At 38.8% G+C, this 24,241-nt stretch overlaps 1 protein-coding gene and 1 long non-coding RNA gene across 5 annotated transcripts in view; both read left to right on the top strand.

Annotated features, from left to right (window-relative positions):
• The window catches only part of LOC136424148 (dyslexia-associated protein KIAA0319-like protein), a 45,299-nt gene that overhangs the window by 2,434 nt on the left and 18,624 nt on the right, over window positions 1-24,241 (top strand). For 2 of the 4 annotated variants that reach the window (XM_066412619.1, XM_066412621.1), the window contains exons 2-7: window positions 10,863-11,112; window positions 13,274-13,564; window positions 14,890-15,048; window positions 16,814-17,106; window positions 17,646-17,766; window positions 22,319-22,417. In XM_066412619.1, the coding sequence (XP_066268716.1) occupies window positions 11,016-11,112; window positions 13,274-13,564; window positions 14,890-15,048; window positions 16,814-17,106; window positions 17,646-17,766; window positions 22,319-22,417 (1,060 nt within the window). In that variant the 5' untranslated portion in view covers window positions 10,863-11,015. The remainder of the gene's footprint in view (window positions 1-10,862; window positions 11,113-13,273; window positions 13,565-14,889; window positions 15,049-16,813; window positions 17,107-17,645; window positions 17,767-22,318; window positions 22,418-24,241) is intronic. The other 2 variants (XM_066412620.1, XM_066412622.1) reach the window with 2 other exon arrangements.
• LOC136424340 (uncharacterized) lies at window positions 1,989-7,771 on the top strand. Its single transcript, XR_010753862.1, has 4 exons — window positions 1,989-2,567; window positions 2,836-2,981; window positions 6,432-6,552; window positions 6,902-7,771. It is a non-coding gene; the product is annotated as an uncharacterized lncRNA (long non-coding RNA).

Below are 24,241 nucleotides of genomic sequence, written 5' to 3'. Positions count from 1 at the left end.
GCTGTATGTTGAAACTTCAACATTCCTGTAGCACCTCTTGGTTCTCTAAGACATTGTAAGCACCATAATCTGTGTTTGTATGTGTGATGCGCCACTCCCCCTCTCATCTTACATACAGTTGAAAGATGACAGTTTCAATATTTTGAATAATTGCTGTGGTTTTATATGTTTGCAGTTTTTGTGGTGAGCTTTCATCTCAAACTAGCGTGTGTAGTCCAGTGGTTAGCGGCCCTGCCTCTGGAAATATAGAAGCCGCGAGTTTGATCCCGGCTGTGTCCCTCGCACATATGCACGCTACTGGATATGGTCGCAGTCCTTAGGACGGGAGTTTGTTTGCCTCAAACCTGGTTTCCCAAGAATTCTGGACAACCTTTATTTCAAACATAACCAATTTGTCTCTAATCTATAAACATGTAAGTGGGTCACTGTAAAACTAATGATAACATCACAGTTTACCAAATATGGTAGATAATTTGTTTGTACTGTATATCTCTAATGAGGCCAATGCTAAATCATAATGATTATGAGGGTCAAATTGTGCTGCACAAATGTTGAAAAGGACCAAATTACTAAAAACATTAACATAGCTGTTTGCAGGACCTGTCCCTCCATATCGGGGCAGAATTTGCTTGTTCGGGACAGACAAAATTTTTACCTTGTCCATTGAAAAAATCTGAACTTCATAACTTAGAATAAAAAGAAATATTTTCATATAAAGCCTAAGATGTCAGATGAAAATGAAAATTAACACTAGAGATAAATATTAGCTGCTTCAGCAAATATGAACAGGTTTGCGTTTTAGTGTAACTTATGTGGGGGAAAGGTAACATTTCTAAGTACGTAGTTGAAATACAGCATAATTCATCTCCCTCCCCTTGCAAGAAATGACTGTTTTGAAATGGACTGTTTTGTAAAAGCCACCCCCTTGGGAGAATGAACTCTTCCGGTGGTACATGAACATCCTTACTCTTAACCTGTCGCCATGACCCTTAATCCGACAGCACAGACCATATTCTGTCACCCTTTCTCTTAATCCGTCATCATCATTATCATTAATACATCATTGTAACCCTTAATCCGTCACCGTAGCCCTTACTCCGTCACCATCAGCCTTAATCCGTCACGAAAGTTTTAAATACTTCACCGTTGCCGTTAATCCGTCACCATAGCCAGTAAACTCACCTCATAATCATTAATCCGTCCCCATAACCCTCAATACGTCACTCTTGCCCTTAATACGTCATGATAATCTTTAATCCGTCAGGAAAGTCTTTAATCCGTCAGCTTTGCCCTTAATCCCCTCAACATAGCACTTAATCCGTCACCACAACCCTTAATACGTCACCATAGGCTTTAATCCATGACTCTTTCCCTTAATCCGTTACCATAAACCTTTATCCGTCAGCGTATCCTTCAATCCGCCATCGGAGACCCTAATCCGTCTCCCTTTCTATTAATCCGTCATTCTTATCATTAATCCATCACTGTAACCCTTAATCCGCCACCCTAGCCCTTACTCCGTCACCATAAGCCTTAATCCGTCACGAAAGTCTTAAATACTTTACCGTTGCCGTTAATCCGTCACCATAGCCAATAATGCGACCTAATAATCCTTAATCCGTTCCCATAACCCTTAATATGTCACTCTTGCTCTTAATACGTCATGATAATCTTTAATCCATCAGGAAAGTCTTTAATCCGTTAGCGTTGCCCTTAATCCCCTCAACATAGCACTTAATCCGTCACCACAACCCTTTTATCCATCACCACAAACCTTTATCCGTCAGCGTGTCCTTAAACCCGCCATCAGAGACCATAATCCGTCACCCTTTCCCTTAATCTGTCATCCTTACCCTTAATCCGTCACCATAACCCTTAATCCGACAGCATAACCCTTAATTCGTTACGAAAGTCTTAAATCCCTCATCCTTGCCTTTAATCCATCAACATAGCCAATGATCCATCCCCATCCGTCACCGTAACCCTTGATTCGTCAATCTTGCCCTGTATACGTCACAACAATCCTTAATCCGTCAGGAAAGCCTTTAATCCCTCAGCCTTGCCCTTGTCCCGTCACCATAACACTTAATCCGTCACCATAACCCTTAATCTGTCACCATAGCCCTTGGTCCGATACCCTTGCCCTTAATCCGTCACCATAAACCTTAATCCGTCACCGTAACCCTTGGTCCGTCACTCTTGCCATTTATACGTCATAATAATCTTTAAGCATGAAAATAAGGATATGACACACACATAAACATGCATTTCTTCGGTTACCCCCTGACGCAGTACATTGGCGTGTGCATTCCAAGGCCACCGTAAGACTCCTGTACTGTTGATCCAGACATGACCCAGAGTTATCAGTAACTTCCCATGTGCCGCCGCCAGCAGACTGTCCTTGAAACAGGGCCAGGCTGCCAATTACAGGCACATGGTCACAGAGAAGTGGGGACAAAGAACCCTTTTCAATTTTGTTATTTGGTGGCTGGAGTCTGCTGTGTGTGTAGCTGGTTTCTGGTGCAGCAGTGTTGATCAAAACGAAGATGCGAATGGATACAGAAAAGGTGTGTGAACCCTTTCAATTTCTATCTATATACTACCTTGCTATAAGAACGAATTGTACTTTGGTAGAGCCCAGAGTTTCTAGTAAGAGTACGTATGTCTTGTAGTCTACTTTCACTACGTGGCGTGACCTCGACCTCAGTGTTGTTTCGTCTTAAACTGTTTTGAATATTAACATTGCATCTCTAGATCATATAACTGATTGGTCAGTTCTGTCACCACTCCCAAAATGTAAAAAAAAGTTGATGTCCGTATAAATATGTTTGACAGGTCTAGAGACGGCCCACTCTCCCAGAAGGAAGCGACGAACCTGAACCTGGGCGGCAGGGCCGACACCGCGAAGGTAAACCGCCGCAGAATACAATCCACACACGCTCGCGGTGTTACTGGGTCTTGGAGGAACTATGAATAGCTGGGTAAGCAGAAACCTACTTTTTTGGCAAACGATTGGCTGAAGCTCTTCTGTTTTTGAACATGCAGCAGAGTTTTTACACTTAAGAATACAAATCAACCTGGTGCTGAATTTTAAGAATTGAGAAACTATGTTCTGTTTTTACAGTCGTACAGCGATCGCACTAAGGCCCCCATTCCACTAGACGGCGATCGCGCTGCGACTTTGCTGCGACCTAAATTGGATTTGTTTAATCATTGACTTCATGCTTGGGATATCATGCAGAATGTAGATGTCTGACTGAAAGGACAACAAAATACACAAGGCGTAAAATTACTCGTTTATAATAATCAATGACATTCAGTGAGCGCTCTGTCAAATCTTAGGTCGCAGTGAGGTCGCCACCTCCAGTTTTTAGGTCGTAGTGAGGTCGCCACCCCAGTGGTTTTGGGGTATACGTGGTATAATATCGGATCGTATGGCAAATCATTACATGAATTATGTCTGCAAGATCTATTCGTTTCAAAGATAAAGCGTATTGTTCTGTCGGTAGACTTGATTGGTGGCCGGGTTATACAACAATCTTTATTGACACAACAAAAGTACAGCGACTTTCGTAAGGTCTACTATATCTATACATACATACAAACTATAACTTTTACGAAAGCCCTGTGATCATGGAATAGTCAATGATCATCCTACAATCCGTCATAAATTTATGTGATGATTCCCCCAACCTTACCTTTCATTTGATGTATTGTTTAATATCAACTTGCAACATATATGTATATATCAATACCGTAATTCTTGTTTGTCAACTGGAACTTAATTTTAGCTGGTTTAACGGTCACTAGTCAACAGCTAAAATTTTATCACCGCAAATTTTTCATCACTAATGTTTGAGACAGTAATGTTTGTTCCCACCGTTAGAATTGAGTACCGTGACCTACTCCATTTTCCCCAAACCGCTATATTTTCTTGCCGCTATATTAAAGTGAGTAACCCATTGAGGCGAACGCGTGCTATAGTGTCCGGGGTGGTTTCTGGCGCAATCTATGTATCAATAATGTATAATGTAGTCCCAGTTCAATTCAGTGCACACGTCGCGTGCACTGCGAAACTGTGATACTTTTTAATGATATGAAATAAACCAAATCATCAATCTGTGTTGTTTGAGAAAATAGCGAAAGTAACACCGAATGTTGAAAACTTCAAATGCCCCACTTCGACTAGTGGCACTTTTTATTTTGCATTGTTTATAAAGAGCAAGTTAACCCCGCCCTGTATCAGTAACGCTAATTTAGAACATCGCCTCCTATTCCCCTGTTAAAACCTATTTTCAAAAAGCTGAAGGCACAGGTATAATCGATCACATTATGAATAACCTTTGAAATTAATCTATCAGGTGTGTCCCGTTGAGCTGTGACAAGACGATAGATCAGGTATCCCCCGTGCCGATTTGTAAATAGCGTATGCACCATTCCCCGTACATCGAGAGTTTCTACTGAACATGTCTTTGATAGTTCCGACTTGGCAAGTGTGCGTAACTTTGTTTGCCATGATCGACAGTTGCGTAATTTCTTTTTAAGCAAAATAGTTTGAAATACTCACCATGACCTTCGGCGACAGTAAGCTAGACGGATCCATTCCACGCAAGTATTTACATCCATGCCCCACATCCTCCTTAGAGCGACCTGTCGCGGTAAGGTTACTGTCGTCTGCAAGGTTGCTATAGCGACGCCAGGCGGGCGGAAGCGGTAGAGATGTTTGTATGTTGAACCTGGTACCCCGGGTTAAGTAGCTGTCCCTTATAGTATTTACAGACGGACATGTGTAAAACAGCCGGTATTTAAGTTTTAAACTTGTCCCTTTAATGAGAAGGATTACACGTATTTAGAATAGATAACCCCTTTTTGTTCATGTCCCTGTATTTCTGTCCCAAAACATGTGTAACACAAATAATCTGGAGGACATGGTATTCAGAAAAAAATGACAAAACTAATTTACATGAGTCATACTATATGATCATCTATATTCCTCTTCTGATCATGATCCGTAAATGTTGTCACGTGTAATCCAGACGGAGAGATACACATAGGATATCAAATATCTTCTCTAATTCAGGTCGTCAAACTGTGTGACCCAATGTCATACAGTTCATTGAAATGTCACTTTTGAGATATCCCTATACCTGTTCACACAACCCTTGAGGTCAGCCTTGTTATAAGGATCCTGAGCCTCATGTCTGTAAATTTGCATCGTCAAGAGAACGCAGCTGATTCAGCATTAAGTAACAGGTTTCTAGAACTGACGGTTTACTTTAAAGTCGCGGCTGAGTGGGGGTCACCAGCCATGACCCTGCCGGTCAGTCTTTCAGACAGCAAAAATAACAAGAGTTCTACGACCTCATACCTTCGTCAAATGATTTTGACCTTTATGACTGACGTATTAGGAGTGTTTTTCATCAATCATCAATCATACCAGTTGATCCTCTTCACCCAAATAACATAAGTTGTCCAAACCTCCTTGTTATGACTATGAGCTTAACAAAGAAGGTTATGCTAACATTTATCATCAATTATGCAAATAAGCTCCCTCCTTATTAGCATAATTTGATTCAATGGTGTTCACATTCACACAACTTCCTAATGCCACAAGTATGAAATTGCCGTCATTTACTAGTATGGAATTATAGTACTTTCTCATTAATTATGCTCATTAGGCCCACATTTGCATATTTCCTATCTATCAACATTCCTCTCTTCCTTAGTTACAAATGTCACATATTTGAATAGTCATATCATGGAACACAGCAGATTTTTAAAATTGCCTCATTAATCATGTGAGTTAGAATTTGATTTGCATAATTATCATCCAATCATACAAAGCATAACACACATACAATATAACACATTTTTACACTTTTCTCGTTAATTATGCAAAGCACTTCGCCCAAAATCTAATCATCTTGAGATTTCCCACATACACACCGACACACCAACTACGACAACAAACCATCCAGGCGTTCTCGACTTACTCTGTTCACTAACAGACACACAGACAAGCATCATCGAATAACCTTCTCGACGAAAATTCGTCGACGAAGGTAACTACTGGGGATATGCTGTCACTGTTAAGTGTTATCACAGGAAAGTCAAAATAGCGGTGATCTTACAAGCAGTTTGTTTACTCAGTCATGGACAAGTTCTAAATGTTTATATATGCATTATTATAAAAGGTTCCTTGTTATGTTTCCTCTCAATCGTACTTTTCGATAAAGAGCCAGTGGGCTTTGCTCTGTCCGCGCCCAATTTTTGATAAATGCCATTTAGAACAATTCGGATGATGATTGGTAGCGATACATAACATGTTGCAGATCATATTCGTCAGTCAGATGATAGCTTTATATTTCCCAGCTGCTCATAGCTGCTCAACTATACTGGATATTCCTAATATATGTTTCCTTCCGTCACAGCATGCAGCAGACCTTGGTGGAAACTGGTAGGAATGAATACAAGCTGTGTACCAGCTTCAGATGTCTGATCCCTCACAGCTGGCTGGCATGGGGTGAAAGATGTCATAGGAAGTACAGGAAGGTGAAGAGATTTTCTTATATTGTTTGTTGTTAATCAGATTTTGACTTTTGTTGAAATTATTTTTAAAACGGCTCATGTGACAACATCGTTGGAAAGGTCAATTATCAACTATAGAAACCTATTTAACATGAATTATTACATTTTATGCCTCCAGGTTGCCATACATAATATAAGAAGAGTAAGTAAGTGTGTCATATGGGTGTACTAAATCAGATTATAGTATTTTCTTTAAACCGTAGAAATTTTAACATTAATTTACTTAACTCTCTCAGACCACGAAGGTTCATCAAAACATTTGCTTTGTCCCAAGATACAATATCATCAATATTTATGTTCGAATTCTCCACAGAACTGATCAACCATCTACTTCTACAGTCGCCAAGAAAATGAGGGAGGAAGGCCACAGGGGATGCCTGACCAGAATCAGAGCCGTGTGCAGCCAAATGATTGCGCTGTTACAGCCAGAGAAAAGCTGACACGATTTAGAGAATTCACACGCTGACGTGCACATGTTGTCCACGTCATTTGATCTAAACGAATATGTATTGTCTATACTATTGTTTATTTTATTGTGCGACTTTTAGTGGCTGATTTTGCATGTATATCAAAGAAAATACAAGTGTTAACCTCGCCGATGACAGCTCAAATCAAACCGGATGTACGAATGGTGAAAACACTATTCAAATGTGTATGCAATTGCAATCACAAGGTGCAGTAACATTTTACTCCGTCACATAATGTCCAAGAAGTTTCTGTGCAACTCCTTACCGAACTTGCAACGGTTACTGTAAAATTAGTCTGCTATTGTTGTGCCATGATTGTTATTCTTTGACATCTTTGACGGGTATTCGTTTGTTAAAGTGGACTGCAGCGGAGCGATAAAGTAATCAATGTTGTGTCAGCAGAGTAAGACAGTATAAAGACAAGAGATTTCAAAGGCAAGGAAGTTTAGGTCAAAAGAGCAACAAAGACCTTCAGTAAGGATCGTAGTAATTAGCCAACATTATGAAGTCACAATCAGTCAGTTTTATAACGGTAAGTGTGCACCTTGCTAAGTGTGCGGGAATCCTTGTTTCTGTGTCATTTCTTTATCATTGATGTGGTCGTAAACTAACATTAGCAACAAAAACCATCCCTCCGATCAATCACGCCCAATATTACTGACTCCAACAATTTCTAATCCAACATCACATTAAATAACAAATCTATATTAACCCTCGGCCTCTATCGTTGGGGATCTTGTCGTCCCTTACTTTTCGACAAGACCACAACAACATGATGCTCAGTGGACCTTGCTCGTCCTTTAGTACAGTGGGCCTTGTGTCCATTTGTGCCAACGGCAAAGTCACAACACCACCACACTAATAACATTCATCTCTTAAACATAAAATGAGTGGCAAAAACCACCCCTCCGGTCAAAATGGTCGCACCTAACCCAAAACTAGGAAAGATATAGGGAACCAACATTAGTGACAAAAACCACCCCAAATATTATCGATTCCAACACTTTCTAATCCAACATCACATTCAATAACAAATCTATATTAACCCTCTATCGTTGGGGATCTTGTCGTCCCTTACTTTTCGACAAGACCAAAACAACATGATGCTCAGTGGACCTTGCTCGTCCTTTAGTACAGTGGGCCTTGTGTCCATTTGTGCCAACGGCAAAGTCACAACACCACCACACTAATAACATTCATCTCTTACACCTAAAATGAGTGGCAAAAACCACCCCTCCGGTCAAAATTGTCGCACCTAACCCGAAACTAGGAAAGATATAGGGAACCAACATTAGCGACAAAAACCACCCCCAATATTGTCGATTCCAACACTTTCTAATCCAACATCACATTAAATAACAAATCTATATTAACCCTCGGCCTCTATCGTTGGGGATCTTGTCGTCCCTTACTTTTCGACAAGACCACAACAACATGATGCTCAGTGGACCTTGCTCGTCCTTTAGTACAGTGGGCCTTGTGTCCATTTGTGCCAACGGCAAAGTCACAACACCACCACACTAATAACATTCCTCTTTTACACCTAACATTAGTGGCAAAAACCACCCCTCCGGTCAAAATGGTCACACCTAACCCGAAATTAGGAAAAGTATAGGGAACCAGCATTAGCGACTAAAACCACCCCCAATATTGTCGATTCAAACACTTTCTAATCCAACATCACATTAAATAACAAATCTATATTAACCCTCTATCGTTGGGGATCTTGTCGTCCCTTACTTTTCGACAAGACCACAACAACATGATGCTCAGTGGACCTTGCTCGTCCTTTAGTACAGTGGGCCTTGTGTCCACTTGTGCCAACGGCAAAGTCACAACACCACCACACTAATAACTTCCATCTATCACACCCACACATTAGTGAAAAAACATCCCTCCAGTAAACATGGTCACACTCAACCCACAGCAAGAAAAAATTAGCAAGAACACACAAAAAAAAACTAGCAAGAAAAACACCCCTCCGTCAAAATAGTCACACCCAACATTAGCGACAAAAAACACCCCTCCCAATAAAATGGTCACATCCAACATGGCGGCCCCCATCCTTGGATGCAAAAACAGAACAGGTTTTGCTATCGCAAACCTGTAACAACATTCTCGAACAATGAGTGGAACAGAAACAGCCCTTAGCTAGACATTGCCCTCACTAATGTAAAATCACCGGTACCCATTCTATATATACATGTACAATTTCTGTTAGTACGTGTAAGTTGCATTTGCAGTTAGGCTTCTTTAGAAGTATAATTTCAGTCTGATGATTTTAATACAATGTGCAAGTGACACCTGAAAAATAATTTATCGAAGTTAACAATTGAAAGGGTTGAATACATGACACCAATAGCCAAGATTCTGACTTGTTCTTCAAGTGTTTTGGTTCTGGGAGAGTTCTCGGTACTATTTATTGTATAAACACGTCTCCTTACTTTTCAACAGAACAAAACAACGTAACACAGCCATGCTCAACTTCGCAGAACTGGTTATGCCATTACTAGACTGTTAAGAGGCCACCAAATTCCATCCAAACTTCTCCATGTTTACAGAACAAAAGAAAACTACTCTCCTGTTAACATCACAAAACCCACACATTACAGAAAAAGTGGCAGCATTCGTCTTCCACTGTCTTGAAAAAAGAAGTTAAACCCAAATAAGATAGAATTTAGTGTTAGTATTTGAACTAGAATAGTCACAGCCTATATTGTTACCAATCGTCTGTCCGACCTTCCATGTTTCATGTACTTGCAATTAGCCTACGGGCAAGAACTTGCAATAAACTAATTATTTTATTATACTGGGTTGGGTCAATTAAGGCCAAACCCTACATATTTTATGCATTTGAGGGTTCACAACCACAGAGACCTGTGGGTTACTGTAAATGCAGAAATGTTCACAGGGATTTGATTTCATGGTAGGGTCAGGAAATGGAGTGTTCGCGGTGGTTTTGAGTTCGTGTTTGAACAATAGTAGCACTACAGTCACAATATGGAATGGCTTTTCGCGGTTGTTTTAAGTTCGCAGTAAAGACTCCACCAATAAAAACCGTGAACATATAACCACCGGGAACATTTCTGCATTTACAGTAGTCTTTCCGCATCTTTCAACAGTCCGGTGGATTGCCCACTATCTGGCCAGAAACACTTGTCCGTACATTTCCTGTGTTCTGGGAAGTGGAAGCAAGCTCAGGGAATACGTGTCAGCATTGTTGACATTGGTGTCTGACTCACTGTAGTATACACATTTATGTGTGGTCTACATGTGGTAACTGTATTCATGTTAACGTTGGGGCTGGACTTTCCCACAGAAATTGCCAAGTATTGCAAATGAAATTATATCTTACTTAATGGATATAACAGAATCATAACCTACAGGTTATGCATAATTACCAATTGCATAATCAATCAAATTTTGATGTTTCAATGTTCACCTGTATGCTGCCCGAGAGCCCAAAAATCATGATTGAGAAGATACATGTGCATCACTTGTTTAATAATAGTCTGTACCAAATTCTGTAACAAAACAGGCCCCTGCAGTTCCAAGACAGCTGCTAGGGGCCCCAAACCTGCACCACTTCTTCCTATTAAAAGACAAAACGCTATCTGCCTCCCAAAAATCATGAACATGTAGCATGTCCAAATCATGATCAATTTTATCATGAGATACCAAAACCATGTTTCAAATGTTCTGCTGCAGTTCCATATAGAAAGCTGCTAGGGGGCTCATAATCAAACTTGTAGCTAATTAGTACATTGTAGTGTGTATTAGTGACACTGTTTTTCTTTTACATTCCAGGTTGGACATGGCACTTTCAACAAGATGAGAATCAACCAATTCCTTTATTAATGACTTCCAACAATCATACACTGACTTTTGGTGATTGAAATTATAATAAATTTGAAACACAAATTTGATTTAAAAATATCAGTGCACCGTTGAACTGCAAGTATGGATAGTGGCGGCTGTGACCGGTGTACAATCTTACGAAGGAAGCATCATCTTGGAATTCTACTCCTGACACTGTCTTGTCTTCTGGCTCCAAAAGGTAAGTTACTTTTCTTTTTGGCGACCACTCAGGGGCGGAGGCATTTATTACATCTTTTACTGTATATATTTGGAACTGTACATGTAACATCAACTCTCATATTTCCATCAGATACCCTTAGACTTGGAGTTAGTTAATTAAGTCAAAGTCCCTCCGCAACAGCTCTCCGTTTTAATAGCCCTTGGGCCACACAACTTTGTGCAACCACTACAGCAGGGGGTTAGTCCACTGGTAGTGACGTGTGTGTTTAACTACTACCATACTCTTTCTCATATACTGAGTGCTAAGCAGAGAAAGCAGTATGCACCATTTATAAAGTCTTTAAGTTTGACTCGGCTGGGGATAACACGCGACCTACCATGTGCAAAGCGAACACTCTACCTACATGTACTATAGGCCATTGCACCGGTCACCATATTTAAAAAAAAGGTGTTATTGAGGCGTTCCCAAGAATGTCTTGAACACCTGGATATCTGAAGTGTGCAGACCTCAGGGATTACTGAATCAGATGTAGCACTAGATCCCTTTAAATTCAAGTTCAATTTTTTGGGAAATGTGGCGTACATGTATATAGTCTTATAGTTATAGAATTATAAGAGTTGACACTACATCAGTTTGATTTCCATTGCCAAACCTTTTTTTAAGTTTGAGTCTAAAAACTTGGCCTTGTGAATTTTGCCGGACCAGTATGACATACAATTGTACTTTGCTCTTCACAATAATTAGGACTTAGCAACGATGAAATCCACAAAGCACAGAGACGTATTTCCTTTGTTACTCTGCAGTGTTTATTACCGTTATCGCCCTTTATTATATGTGCTCATTAAATGTCAACGTCATTGTCAACATGCCACCTTAGCAACTGTTACACTTCAATATGACTTTGGTTGCAAAGAACTTCAATGTTAAAAATGATGTTAGCTTTGTTTAATTTTCTCCTTGCTGCCTAACTCTGTACAGTGAGAAATTGGGTGCCAAACGTCTACTTCAGTATGTTAAAGGTTAACACATGTACACAAGGTCTTAGAACATATAAAGACAACATATAAACTAATAAACGTATTGTATCATAAGGTCATACATAAGTAGTAACAGCTGGCAAAGTTTGTCTATTTTGTTAAAACCCCTACTGCGAGTCAACAAGCTTTTCTTGATCGCTAGAAGATTACTAAATCTCAAAATCGCCAGCACATTTGACCTGAAAATCTACCCTGTCACTTTGGAAGGGGATTGGTTTCTTGCAAACATGGACTCTCTTATGACTAATAGTATATAAGATAGTCTAAAAATCTTGTGACGACTACATGTTTCAAACAAACAAAAATTCTGACTAAATCTTACAAATGGTACAAAAAAATGTACATTTTAAAGTTACTCATGCAAGAAAAATAAGCTCAGTCTAATATCTTTGAGTTTGAATGAATATAATTGTTCCCTGAGGGCCTGTAACCTAGATAACTTTGCTGACTCCCATTTTGTAAGAGTAAAAGGCCTTGAAGAATAGTATTAAGGGTACAGAGGGCAAGAATAAATCAACTTTAGCTTCAGGGCAGCTAACGGATAATAGCAGAAGAGCAAAAGGTCAATTCTGTCACAGTGAGTTGCTTTAACTTCGTGGGAACATTTTCATAGTGTGATGCGTTCATTGTGAGAGGCCATTACGAAAATCACAGCTAAGGATAAATCGCCGCAACAATGATTTACACTGTAAACTGTTACTGTATACTAGCTGCTGTTACAAATATTACTGTAGTACAGTCATGTGAAATTTGAAAAGAATTGCTTTAGCTAAAATGCATACTTTTGCCATTACGACTTACTACCAATTTTTTTGTGTGTGTCTCCATTTTTGCTTGTGTTTCTGGACAACATAACTCAAAGGCCAAGTTCGATAGTGGCTTTCAACAGTACTGCAGCAGAACTTCCAGTTTTGATTTCTCATGTTCTGAACATGCTACAATTGGTCATGATTTTCGAGTGGTTAAGATAGCTCTTGGAAGTTGGAACACAGTAAGCGGCCTATATAGGATTGGGCCCCTTTTTGGAATTGCAGGGGCTGATTTTGTTTGAGATTTCCAAAGACAATAACTCAAAAAGAACTCTGCCCTCTAGAAGAGACATTGAATGTAACAAATTGAGCGTTTTCTTTTTCTCTTTCCAGCTTTTGCAGCACATGAAGCGACCTGTAGGGAAGGAATGGAATATGACCAGTCTACCCCCTCAGCAGGGGTGGACGCCGGTACATTCAACAACGTAGGCACCGTGTCGTCCCTGGCGGAGTGCTCGGAAAAGTGTTGCGACGTCGACGAGTGCGACGTGGCGTGGATGTATGGGACCACGTGTTTCACCATTGCCTGCAAGAGTGACGAGGCGTGCAAACCCGAACACCGCGACTCGGAGAAGTTCATGAACTCGTTCATGATGGTTGTGGAGAGGACTGAACCTGCTGCTGGTAAGTTTAATATTGGGGACATGTGATGGTCATGTGATGATCATGTGATGATCATGTGGTGGTCATGTGATGGTCATGTGATACTCATGTGATGGTCATGCATATGACTGTGATATTATTTCTGTTACAGTAATGTTCTAATTCTAAGGTCATTGCATGTACATTCAAACTGTATCATTTCATATATGATGATTATTTCATACATATTCTAAATTTTGGAAGGCGTCAAATTAACTTTGATAGACTATGGCCTGCTTTCCATGCATTTTCATAAATTTAAAGCATTCAACTTTAACCTGAATTTTTGATAAAGTTATGCATGTCAACCAAAAGCGCATGCTACCATCAGCCTGTATACATGCATGTATACTCTATGATGAATACAATATATGTGTTTCATTGTACATGTGTGTGTGTGTGTGTGTGTGTTTGTGTGTGTGTGTGTGTGTGTGTGTGTACGTACATGTACAATGTATTATGATTATGGAGATAATTACAAAATCAATGTAGATGTACTTTTTTTATTGTACAGTGGATGTCATTCTTAAAACCAAGTTTGTGTTTTGTGTTTGTCTAATGTGTGCACTTAATGTGTTTTCACATGACACCATCGCAGTATCTGCCACCATGCATATGCTGGTGTCCCTATTTGCATTTCAGTGAATCGTAATAAGTATTTTCAGACATTCAATGATCTTCTAACCCTCTCAACTAATCTTTGTTAGATGTCTACAGAATACTTAATTGAAAGATTGCTGATAGGCCATGTTGACTTGATGTATATGGATGACATCCTCATCCAAATACTGATACGAGTATGCAGAATAAAAAAAAGTTTGGCAAAAAGGAAAAGCTGCCTTCATTATGATGATATCTACGTAGTCAGGAAGGATGAACAAAATAAACACACAGAGTATGGTATACTGAAAAATGTGTTCATTTTTGCCCTTTCAAAACTTCTTCTTTGACTAGTCTTTGGTATTTTACGACATTAGTATCCGTGTTCCGAAGTATATTTTTGCAATTCTCATTTTGTAGCAGCTGCTTTTCACGAGTGACAGTATGGCAAAAGAAAGACTTTTTTGTTGTCGAAACGGACGGAAATTGATGTTTTCATGGATGTCATCAATATATAATCAAACCAACATTGACCCAAAGCACAAAATTGCTGTTTCACTTCAACTACCATCCGTGCATTGAAATTCAAATAGGGACACCTACATGGCTGCCAACATTAGTGTTTGCTTCATTAACATAAAAAGATGAGTGAAACGCTCTACATAACATGACCCTGTGTTTTGCTACCATCTCGGACAATCCATCAGAAGATGAAGACGAGGATACAAAATGTTCGTTATATCCTCGCGACACCTGTCCATGGGACCAGGAGTGCAAAGTTCAACTGAAGGACACGTTAGTGGAGTTTAGGTGCCAGTGTAAGAACGGTTTACTCCGCGACCCGTTACGCGGTAACTCCTGTGTAGGTAAGCGAACGTGTGCGGTCACGCTTGTTTCTTGGCCCTCTGTGATGTGGCTTTGTACATGTAGGCTACTGTAATTCACTTTATCTTCACGGTAGCAAAATTTCAGGGTGCAAGGAAAACGGACATTTTCACTGAATTTCAGCGAACAGCGAACGTGTGTGGTCACGCTTGTTTCTTGGCTTTCTGGGATGTGGCTTTGTACATGAAGGCTACCGTAATTCACTTTACCTTCACGGTAGCAAAATTTCACGGTGTATTAAAGGAAAACGAACATTTTCACTGAACTTAAACTTTACGGTGGCGGCAAGTTTTTACAGAACAGATGTGTGAAGGAATCATAAATAATCACAATAGGTTTTTCACGGTAATGATAAGTTCACGATATACATGTAGAGGTGACTGTGAAAACAGTGATCATAAAGTTACAGTGAAAAACCCCAGAATTACAGTATCCAAATTATTTCAGTCTGTTTCCAAAATTTGCTTTTTTTTAATACAAATCCCCTTCTTTATTATCATGAAGGGAGAAAGAAATGAAGAAACAGAAAAGTTTCTTTCTATGAACAGTGTAGATAGGAACTTTAGACAGTCACTGCAGTACCAAAAAACTTCACTAGGTGGCGCTGCAGCAAGAAAAAGTTCAATTGTTTAAAAAAAGACCATGCCACATCTAAGAAAGTGGAAACTATGACTGCGGATTCCCGGTGTCGTGATTGGTGTCCGGTGGTTACGCGGCATTCCGAGAGGGGTTCTTTGCATGGGGGATAAGGCTGTATAGAAAGTTCAAACGTTTGTGTTTGTCTGTGAAAATCTTGGTGTTGTGACTAACATGTCAAACTTTCCTGTGGGAACTGTGCATGTACATGTACTTGGGCATGGCTTACCACTGAAATGCATGTGTTGCTGGAATATTTTGCTTGAATCGTTGGCTGCATGATGCATGTACAATTGTATGACTTTAAGGCTTGTGTATTTGTCGTTTATCTAGATCTGTGCCAAACCTGATACATGTACATTCATGTATTGGTATTCATAATATGTCATTCAAGTGGGAAATTTAACTAATGCTGTTGATAGGTGTTTGAGTCAACATGATTGTGCAGTGTTAGATTAAAAACGTCTTGTGAAGCCCCAAAATATCAAAGACTGTAATAACTTTCAATTGTAATAAATTATTCTTAAATTCTGTACAACTCAAACCTAATCATGATTCATTTTGTCATGCCGGTGCCTGTGACAATTTCCAGTACTAGTGCAACATGTGATTCAGAAAATTCATAAATTATGACAGCCCATTTAGAGACAGACTTTTTGTGCTCTACCAAAGCGAAGAGCTGTCTAATATTACCTCAATATTTCTTTTTATCAATTTTTTTACCAGTAATTACATGTAGGACCAGTAACTAGCTGCAGGCTATAGCAATTACATCTTGTTCTATGGTTCAGAAACACAATATTGGCTTCTATGTGACTTCAATTGAATTTTTTCAGAAAGAAAACTTCTTTTTCCTACCAGAAAATTGAATCCTTCTGTTGAAAATGAACCCATCAACTTGAAAGTCTATTTGTAACAACTGTCTGAATTGACCAAAAAAATTGCAAATTGCAACTGCTGCTTAACCTGTTAATTTTTCAGCATCTTAACACCCATGCTATTAAAAGGTTTGTTCCCACACCTTTTGGTGTATAGGGCGGTGCCCATCACCATCTCTTTAGCCCTTGGGCCACACAGACCCATAATGTTAATAATTTATGATAATTACAGATCCAGCAACGCTAGAAACCGACATGGATAGAACCCTGACCACTACCAGTCACGAACACATCCCCTCTCGAGTCACCCCTGCCAACATGGGCCGCGTGTACCCTGAACTCACTACCAGGCACCGGGCGGTCGCAACCGGATACGGGCTGCCCGAACCGGTTACGCTCGCACAGCCTGATCTAGAGGGGCGTACTGAGGGTAGGGAAGGTGAAGAAGAAGGGACAACGCCTTATTTACCTGAAGACATGTTGCTAGAAGAAGGAAGGCAAGAAGCCACTACTGCAAGACAACAGGTAAAACTTTGATTCTAATTTCAAACTTCTATGATAATTACCTTTGCCAGAAGGTTTTGGGTAGTGTTTGTATGTGTTTATTTACAATGTATGTCAGTGCATTAACTTGAGAATGCCTGGACGGATTGTCTTGTCTCTTTTTATTTTTTCTCTATTCTTTAAAAAAGTTATTATAGATTTCTTCTTAATAGCAATTATAGTTGTAACTAGTTTCAGGGTACTGGAATTTGTTTGAAAACTGTACAGTTACTGTAATTTATATTATATGTGTTGCAAAAAAATTGTGGTAAAACAGTAAAATCTTGAAATACTTGCGGTGGTTTTATTGTCGACCTGTCGTCTGCACAATTATGACACATTTGAATGTGAAAATACTAAGTTAATGATTTTTTAATTATTGTTTCAACTACAACAATGGAAACCTCCTTTTTCCCCCAGGACCTGTAAAATTAAGTCCCCACGAAAATAGAATGAATTTACATAATTACTGTAGATTCTATATCTGCATTATTTGATATCACTGTACCTGTCCCTTACAGTTGACCTCCCTGGATTGGACAGCCCCCTTGATGTCCCAGGGGGGACCGGAGAACTCCACCACCCCCCTGGTGCCACTACCCAGGACACCCAAGAGGGTGGATGCAACAACTCCTTCAACAGGTAGGGGGAGCTTTTGAACTGCTGTTGAAGTCCAAAACACCACAACTGTAACAATGAGCGGGTACATACATGTATTGTTTTTGTTTCATTCAATCAATATGGCATATTTCAAAGAATGAGAAGAACTTTGTCCTCAGAAATTCATAAATTAGCTTTTAAAATCATAATTTTGAAATGCTAGAAATGGAATTAATTTCTGTCATTTTTGACATTCATGTCAGTATAATCTTTGAAATTTTCTTAATCTCCTAATGTACATTTTGTAGTTCACAGCTGTCTCTTTAGTACAATATTGTCTATCTTGAATGATTAAGTAACAATATGAAGCTGTTAAAACCCCCATGGAGACCCTCTGTAAACCTATCCAAGTTTCAGGGACACACCCCCAAACTTTTCCCACACCCACTTTACTCTTTGATATGGTTACCAGTATACCAGTAGACCAACCAATACTATTTTTGTTTGGAAAATCACTTCACTGGCCTTTTGTAGCTCTTAAAAGCACCCGGAGTATTTTATGAGGCATGAAAAGTAGAAATATTCTAACTAGTTGCTGTAATCTTTATGAAATTGATATTTAATGCCACTGTTTACCACATTTGCGTGCGAATTTCGTATCAAAGGTGGTCAAAAGCGGCACAAAAATAAGCTATACACATGGTAATCTTTTAGTTTCACGTGCCTAGTGTAAATAGACCGATCCCATAGCCCCGCCCACGTCCGTCAAAACCTAGAAATGCAAAATTAAAACATAAAAATGCTGTTTCCAAAGATATAGTCAGTCTGTTAATTATTACGGTAAATCTTGAAATATTAGCTGTGGTTTTATGTTTAGCAGTTTAATGGTGACCTCTCCAAAGTGAAATAATTTCATCCCAAGAAATACAGATTTTTTGTCAGCTTGCCAATTGTAACCTTCAAGCATCTTAAGTGCCCCTTTTCAACCCTACCAGAAGATTAAGTCTCCCCAAATCTAAGTGAATTTACAGTAAGTCAAAACGCATCTAATCAGATTGTTGTTTTTCTCTCTTGTTAGAAAGCTAGGTTTGGGACGTGAAAGGGGTTAGCGTGATTCTTTATTGTAAGATTGTATGCACTGTAGGTGTGTTTTCTAAACCCCCATCAAACCCTTCCTAGTCAGACACTGTTTTTCCTGGATGTGTTTTAGATCTAGACACTTCATGTGGTTTTGATAAAGAGCTTTCCATGGCCTTAGGGACTCAGGATAGATGTCTGGCCATACAGTCAGGATTAAGTCTACGTTTCCAAGGTCACATCAAGACATCTATTGAGTCCAGATGTCAAGCAGTGGAAACCCTAACTCTAAGGAAAGGAAAACATAAAGTCTTTGCCAAGAAGGTTAATGTTTTTGTGGCTGTATTTGTGAGTGAACAGCATGTAACTGTAAATGCAGAAATGACCGAGGTGGTTTTATGTTCATGGTTTTCTATACTGCAAACTTAAAACCACCGAGAAAAGCCATTCCGTTGTGTGACTGTAGCGCTACTAGACAAGTGTTTCAAACGCGAACTCAAAACCAATGCGAACACTCCATTTTCTCCCTTAGTAACCGTGAAATTAAATCCTTGTGAACATTTCTGCATTTGAAATGATTAGATTATGGTCCCCCTGGCAGCTTTCTAAGGTACCGCAACAGCTAGCTGGACATCTGGTTTTGACATCTAGTGTTCTGGTTTTGCCTTTTTGGGCCTCCATTGAAAATTTGACATGCCACGTATCACTCAATAGTATTATACTGAACAGGATCTTTTAAAAGTTTTGTCAACTTCATTCTATATGTATTATAAACATTGCGCTAAACTTGTTTTCCACAAAAGGTCTTTTCTATTCTGCATTTGTGAAAGAGGATGCTCACGACAGGAAGATTATTGAAAACAAAGGAATTTGCAGACATATTTGATACTATACCCTTGTAAATTCAGAAATTTATGAAAGAGTGTCTCACATGCAGACTTGATAATATCTTACACTTTAAAATCTACCGTAGTTACATGTACATATTGGACGGGACTTAGGGACCTGGTGACATCGGCCGATCCCTAAAATCGTGCTATGATATACGAGAGAACGCTGTCCGTATTTCATCCCAAAAAGTCTGCTTAGTACTCTTTTGTCGAGCTACTTTTCTGCTGTGTGACTCCAACTTTAGAAATGTTAAAATGTTCCTTATATTCCTCCAAGTTTAGAGAGCTCACTGCAAAAAACTGCCAACATAAAACCACAGAAAATATTCTGCAATTTGCAGTAGTACTGTAAAATGCAATTAAGTCTTCATGGTTTTTATTTTGTGATAGGGAGAAAATGGAGTGTTTGCTGTGGTTTTAACGTTCCTGTCTGAAACTACTATAAGTATACAATCATGTGGTAGCGCTACAGTCATTGGTGGGAAAAAGTTTCGCTGTGATTTTGAGTTCGCGCTGAAGAGTTCACAGCAAAAACCCTGAACATAAAACCACGGCAACTATTTCTACATTTACAGTATCCACCAGACTGAGTGTATTTAGGAATGCTTGCGGGGTAAATTCCAGTGCACAGGTTGTAGACAGTGACCCTGAGAACCCCCAGCCCAGAATGGACGCTTCACCATCTGTCTGTCATCTGAGTGTATAGTTTGGGATGAACCTGTGCCTCAGATGAAATATTCATATAACAACTTACTAATAATAGGGATATTCCATTTCTAAACTTGGAGGAGCATACATTGTATATATGGAACATTTTAACATACCCATCTTATTCTTAAGTTATATTGTTTTTTGTCAAGGTCGAACATACACAACACAGTACTTCAAATAGATTTATTTCTTCTCAAAGAATCTCATATAGCAAATGATCTTGCTTTAAAGGGGCATATTGTGACATGAGCATAAAACAAAATTATTTGTTTTTGATTATTTTTCTACATCATTAGTTGAATCTACCTTATTACACTGCACAGCAATATTCATCACGTATGGATGCGACTTTGTAGTATCGTGCGGACGTCTTTAAAAAAATTGTATACGCAATCCCCATCAGCACTTGACATGTCCGCCATTTTGTCGAACCATTGCCAAACATGCGATCTAACGTGGGACGTTCTGAAGTTTGATCACTTGTGGTGATTTTCCTATGACGCTCGATCTCCGACCGTAACGGTCGATTCGATTATTTCTTAGCGTTCTACGCTGGCTTATTTTCATATTAACTTGCGGGACGCAAGTTAATATGTAAATGAACCAGATTTTACACGTTTTGTGTTTTTCGTCGTTTATTAATGGTGGTAATGTGACAAAATGACGGGAATATGTTGGAAATAAGTTACAAATGTGAATCTTAGTGTAGATCTTTCAAATTCTTACTATTTGTAGTTTTTGCCCACCAGATTCTACAATATGCCCCTTTAAAGGAGCACTATAGCCCTTCTAAATGTACTGGACGAAATAAGCATACTAGTACATGAACGTATTGATATTTTTGTGAGTGTGATGAATGATGTTTTGGATAAAGAATACTTTTGGACACACTAAGAAGGATTGTGGCACAGGGTATTATTAGTAGCACTTCAGGATAGGATTAAAACAGTGAGAGCACTGGAATACTGTAGATTTGAAAATTTTCGCAGTGGTTAAATGTTCGCGTTTTTTACGGTGATCTCTTGACGCAAGCTAAGAATCACTGAGAAAATCCTTTTTCTGTCTTTAGCCTGCCTACCCCCTTGTATCAAACGCAAACTAAAAACCACCGTGAACACTCCTTTTTCTCCCTACCACGGAATTAAATCCCTGCAAACTTAAAGTTAGTTACAGTAATAACCACATATCCCTCGTGGGAAGATATGATCACCCCTGTCCCCCTAGGGAGAATGGTTTAATCCACTCTACTGTAAAAGTAGCAAATTATTTGCAAACAACGACTGTTGAGTTTGGGTTTATTTGATCCTAGCAGTGATTAAAGGCTGCCACTATTTTCCCAGGGGCCAATTAAAAACAACTTGATTATTTGCATTAATCATATAAAGACATCTATAATAGACTGTCAGATAATGGGTTTAGAATCAATATGAAATTAGTAGAAAAATAAAGACATTACATGTAGTGAGTGACAATATGAAACAACATTAATATATGAAAATAAAACTCACCTAATAAGGTGTATAGAATAGAAACTCTATAAAATCTATGAGAGTTTGTCCACTGAAAATTGTTTTTGTACAGTAGCATGATTTTGAGAGAAAAAAAAAGGACAAGATTCAGCTTTAAAATAATTTTTGCCATTCTCGACTTTAACCTATCAATGCTTTTTACTCAGCCCAAACAGACAGCGTTTGGAGCTACAACTCAACCAGGATGTATATATTAAAACCAGTGGCCTGTAAAACCCCAACAAGACCCTCTCATTTGCATTTCTATCCCCACAACACAGTGCACCACCAGATAGACCCTCCTCTGCTGAGTCCCCTTCAGAAACTACAAGTGACCAATGTTTCATGTACATCGCAGAGTTTGGGCTGGCGTTTCACTTCTCGTGTGTTGTTGTTTCTCCTTCGCAGTTAGCCAACTCGTGGTGTCCGCCGGCGAGAATAAGGTCATCCGACTACCGCAAAACAGCGTGACGCTACACGGCTTCACTGTGCCTGAACCGCCAGAAGGTTGGTAGGATTTTGTCAGCTTATCTTTACATAAATACTTCATACAAATTACTAGATAGATGCACTTTTGATCCCTTTTGAAAATAGAGTATGGTGTACAAACATTTACATGTTCAATTCTGTATGATATAGATGTGGTGTTAAGATTGATTTTATTATTTTTGTTTTTTCTCGTAACAAAAACAAAACGTAGTCAAAGAGTTTCGTGATTATTCTATAAGTTTTTAACGAGTACTAAATGTAACTGACCGTTTACTTAGGGCCTTTTAAGAGTTCGACAAATTTTCTAGATTTTGGGGTTCGTTATGAAATAATTTCTTTTGAATATTACCATTTTTTGAGAAACTGGCTTTGACTATTAACTTATTATAAGGACTTAAAGACACTCAAAGACATCAAGTCACTGTCACGATTTAAATCAAGACTATAGACCCTTTTACTAAGTGTATGTGTACATGACAATGTATGTCTGGGACACCTTTTTGTTGACCTGAGTGAATTATGTGAAAAGCCTGGGAGTTCTGTGTATACCTGTTGTTGTCCCGCGGGACTGTCAATCACTCTCAAGCCTTGAGCCTGCGTTTTGTCTGTCTCACTAAAACAGCTCTCAATTTTCCATCAGCGAAAAATTATAGATGATAATTATTACCTCAGATTATGTCTTTCTTTATCATTTTTAAATCTGATTTGAGTGACTGAAATATTTGCAGAGTAACTATTGACAATAATGTTAAACATTTTTTGTTGGCCTATATTCATAACTTTCTTGTCAAAATGTCTTCTATACCACTTTGATACCTTTACAATTTGTGATTTGACACTGAAAAAACATTCAGTAAAGGTTATATTTTTACAGCTTTGATATTTAAATTATAGTATATCCCTACATGAAGAGATGCTATTTTATGTAGCTTAAAAAAATGTAGCATGGCTCTGTCACCTATTAATAATTCATATGTCAGATGTTTTATAATTGTAACCGGAGTGGTCACAAGTATGTTGAGAAACACTTGTCTGAATGGACCGCTATTTAGGTGAATAGGACTTACTCTTATAAGCCTTGAACAATGAAGACATTTGATATGCATCACCGCTTATACATGTAGGATATGGAATTGAAAAGTGCTGCCTTTTTGTTGGTGAAATGGCATGTCTCAAATGTCGTATTTAATTGCGGCACTTGCAAGTCGTGTAGATACTGTCTAAACTGCCCAAGAAGACCACTCGGGGGACCGAAAAATCTGGTCTGTGTAGACAGGATTCTTAAAGAGTTAAAGCTTGTGTCAATGGAAAAATTATTTGAAGGGACCACCAAAAAGTGGTCACATTGGCCAGGTGGTCCTTATGTAGACTGAGGTGGTTACAGGTTTGACTGTATGATGACATGTAAAGGACCCCACTTACACAGTTGTCCAACGGTACTGTGCCTTTAAATTTCTCAGTGTTTATCAGACATTTGGAAGCATTAAAATTCAGGCATGTTAATTTTGGACACCTTGAATTCTTACTTTTTACTAGATGTATTATAACTGACTGTCTGTATGATAATGTAGAGCATTGTTCCCCTAATATTGGTCAGTTTGAATACAATTAAAATTTCAGGCAAGCTGCAAAGGATGCCCTAAATACATTTTTTTTACTGAAAATACAGACTGAATCAATTTTATCATTATGTCTTTTTGAAGAATATCATTCCCTTGATATTACACATATGGAAATCATGATTCTGAATTATTCAAAGGTTCATGTTCAAATGTGTAACTACAATATTTTGCATGTGACAGTGGTTATCTAATAGTATATGATGAAAATTTAAACATTTTT

Source organism: Branchiostoma lanceolatum, chromosome 18 (assembly GCF_035083965.1).
Source record: "Branchiostoma lanceolatum isolate klBraLanc5 chromosome 18, klBraLanc5.hap2, whole genome shotgun sequence".
NCBI classification, from domain to species: domain Eukaryota; kingdom Metazoa; phylum Chordata; class Leptocardii; order Amphioxiformes; family Branchiostomatidae; genus Branchiostoma; species Branchiostoma lanceolatum.
This window is presented reverse-complemented; position numbering and strand designations above follow the sequence as displayed.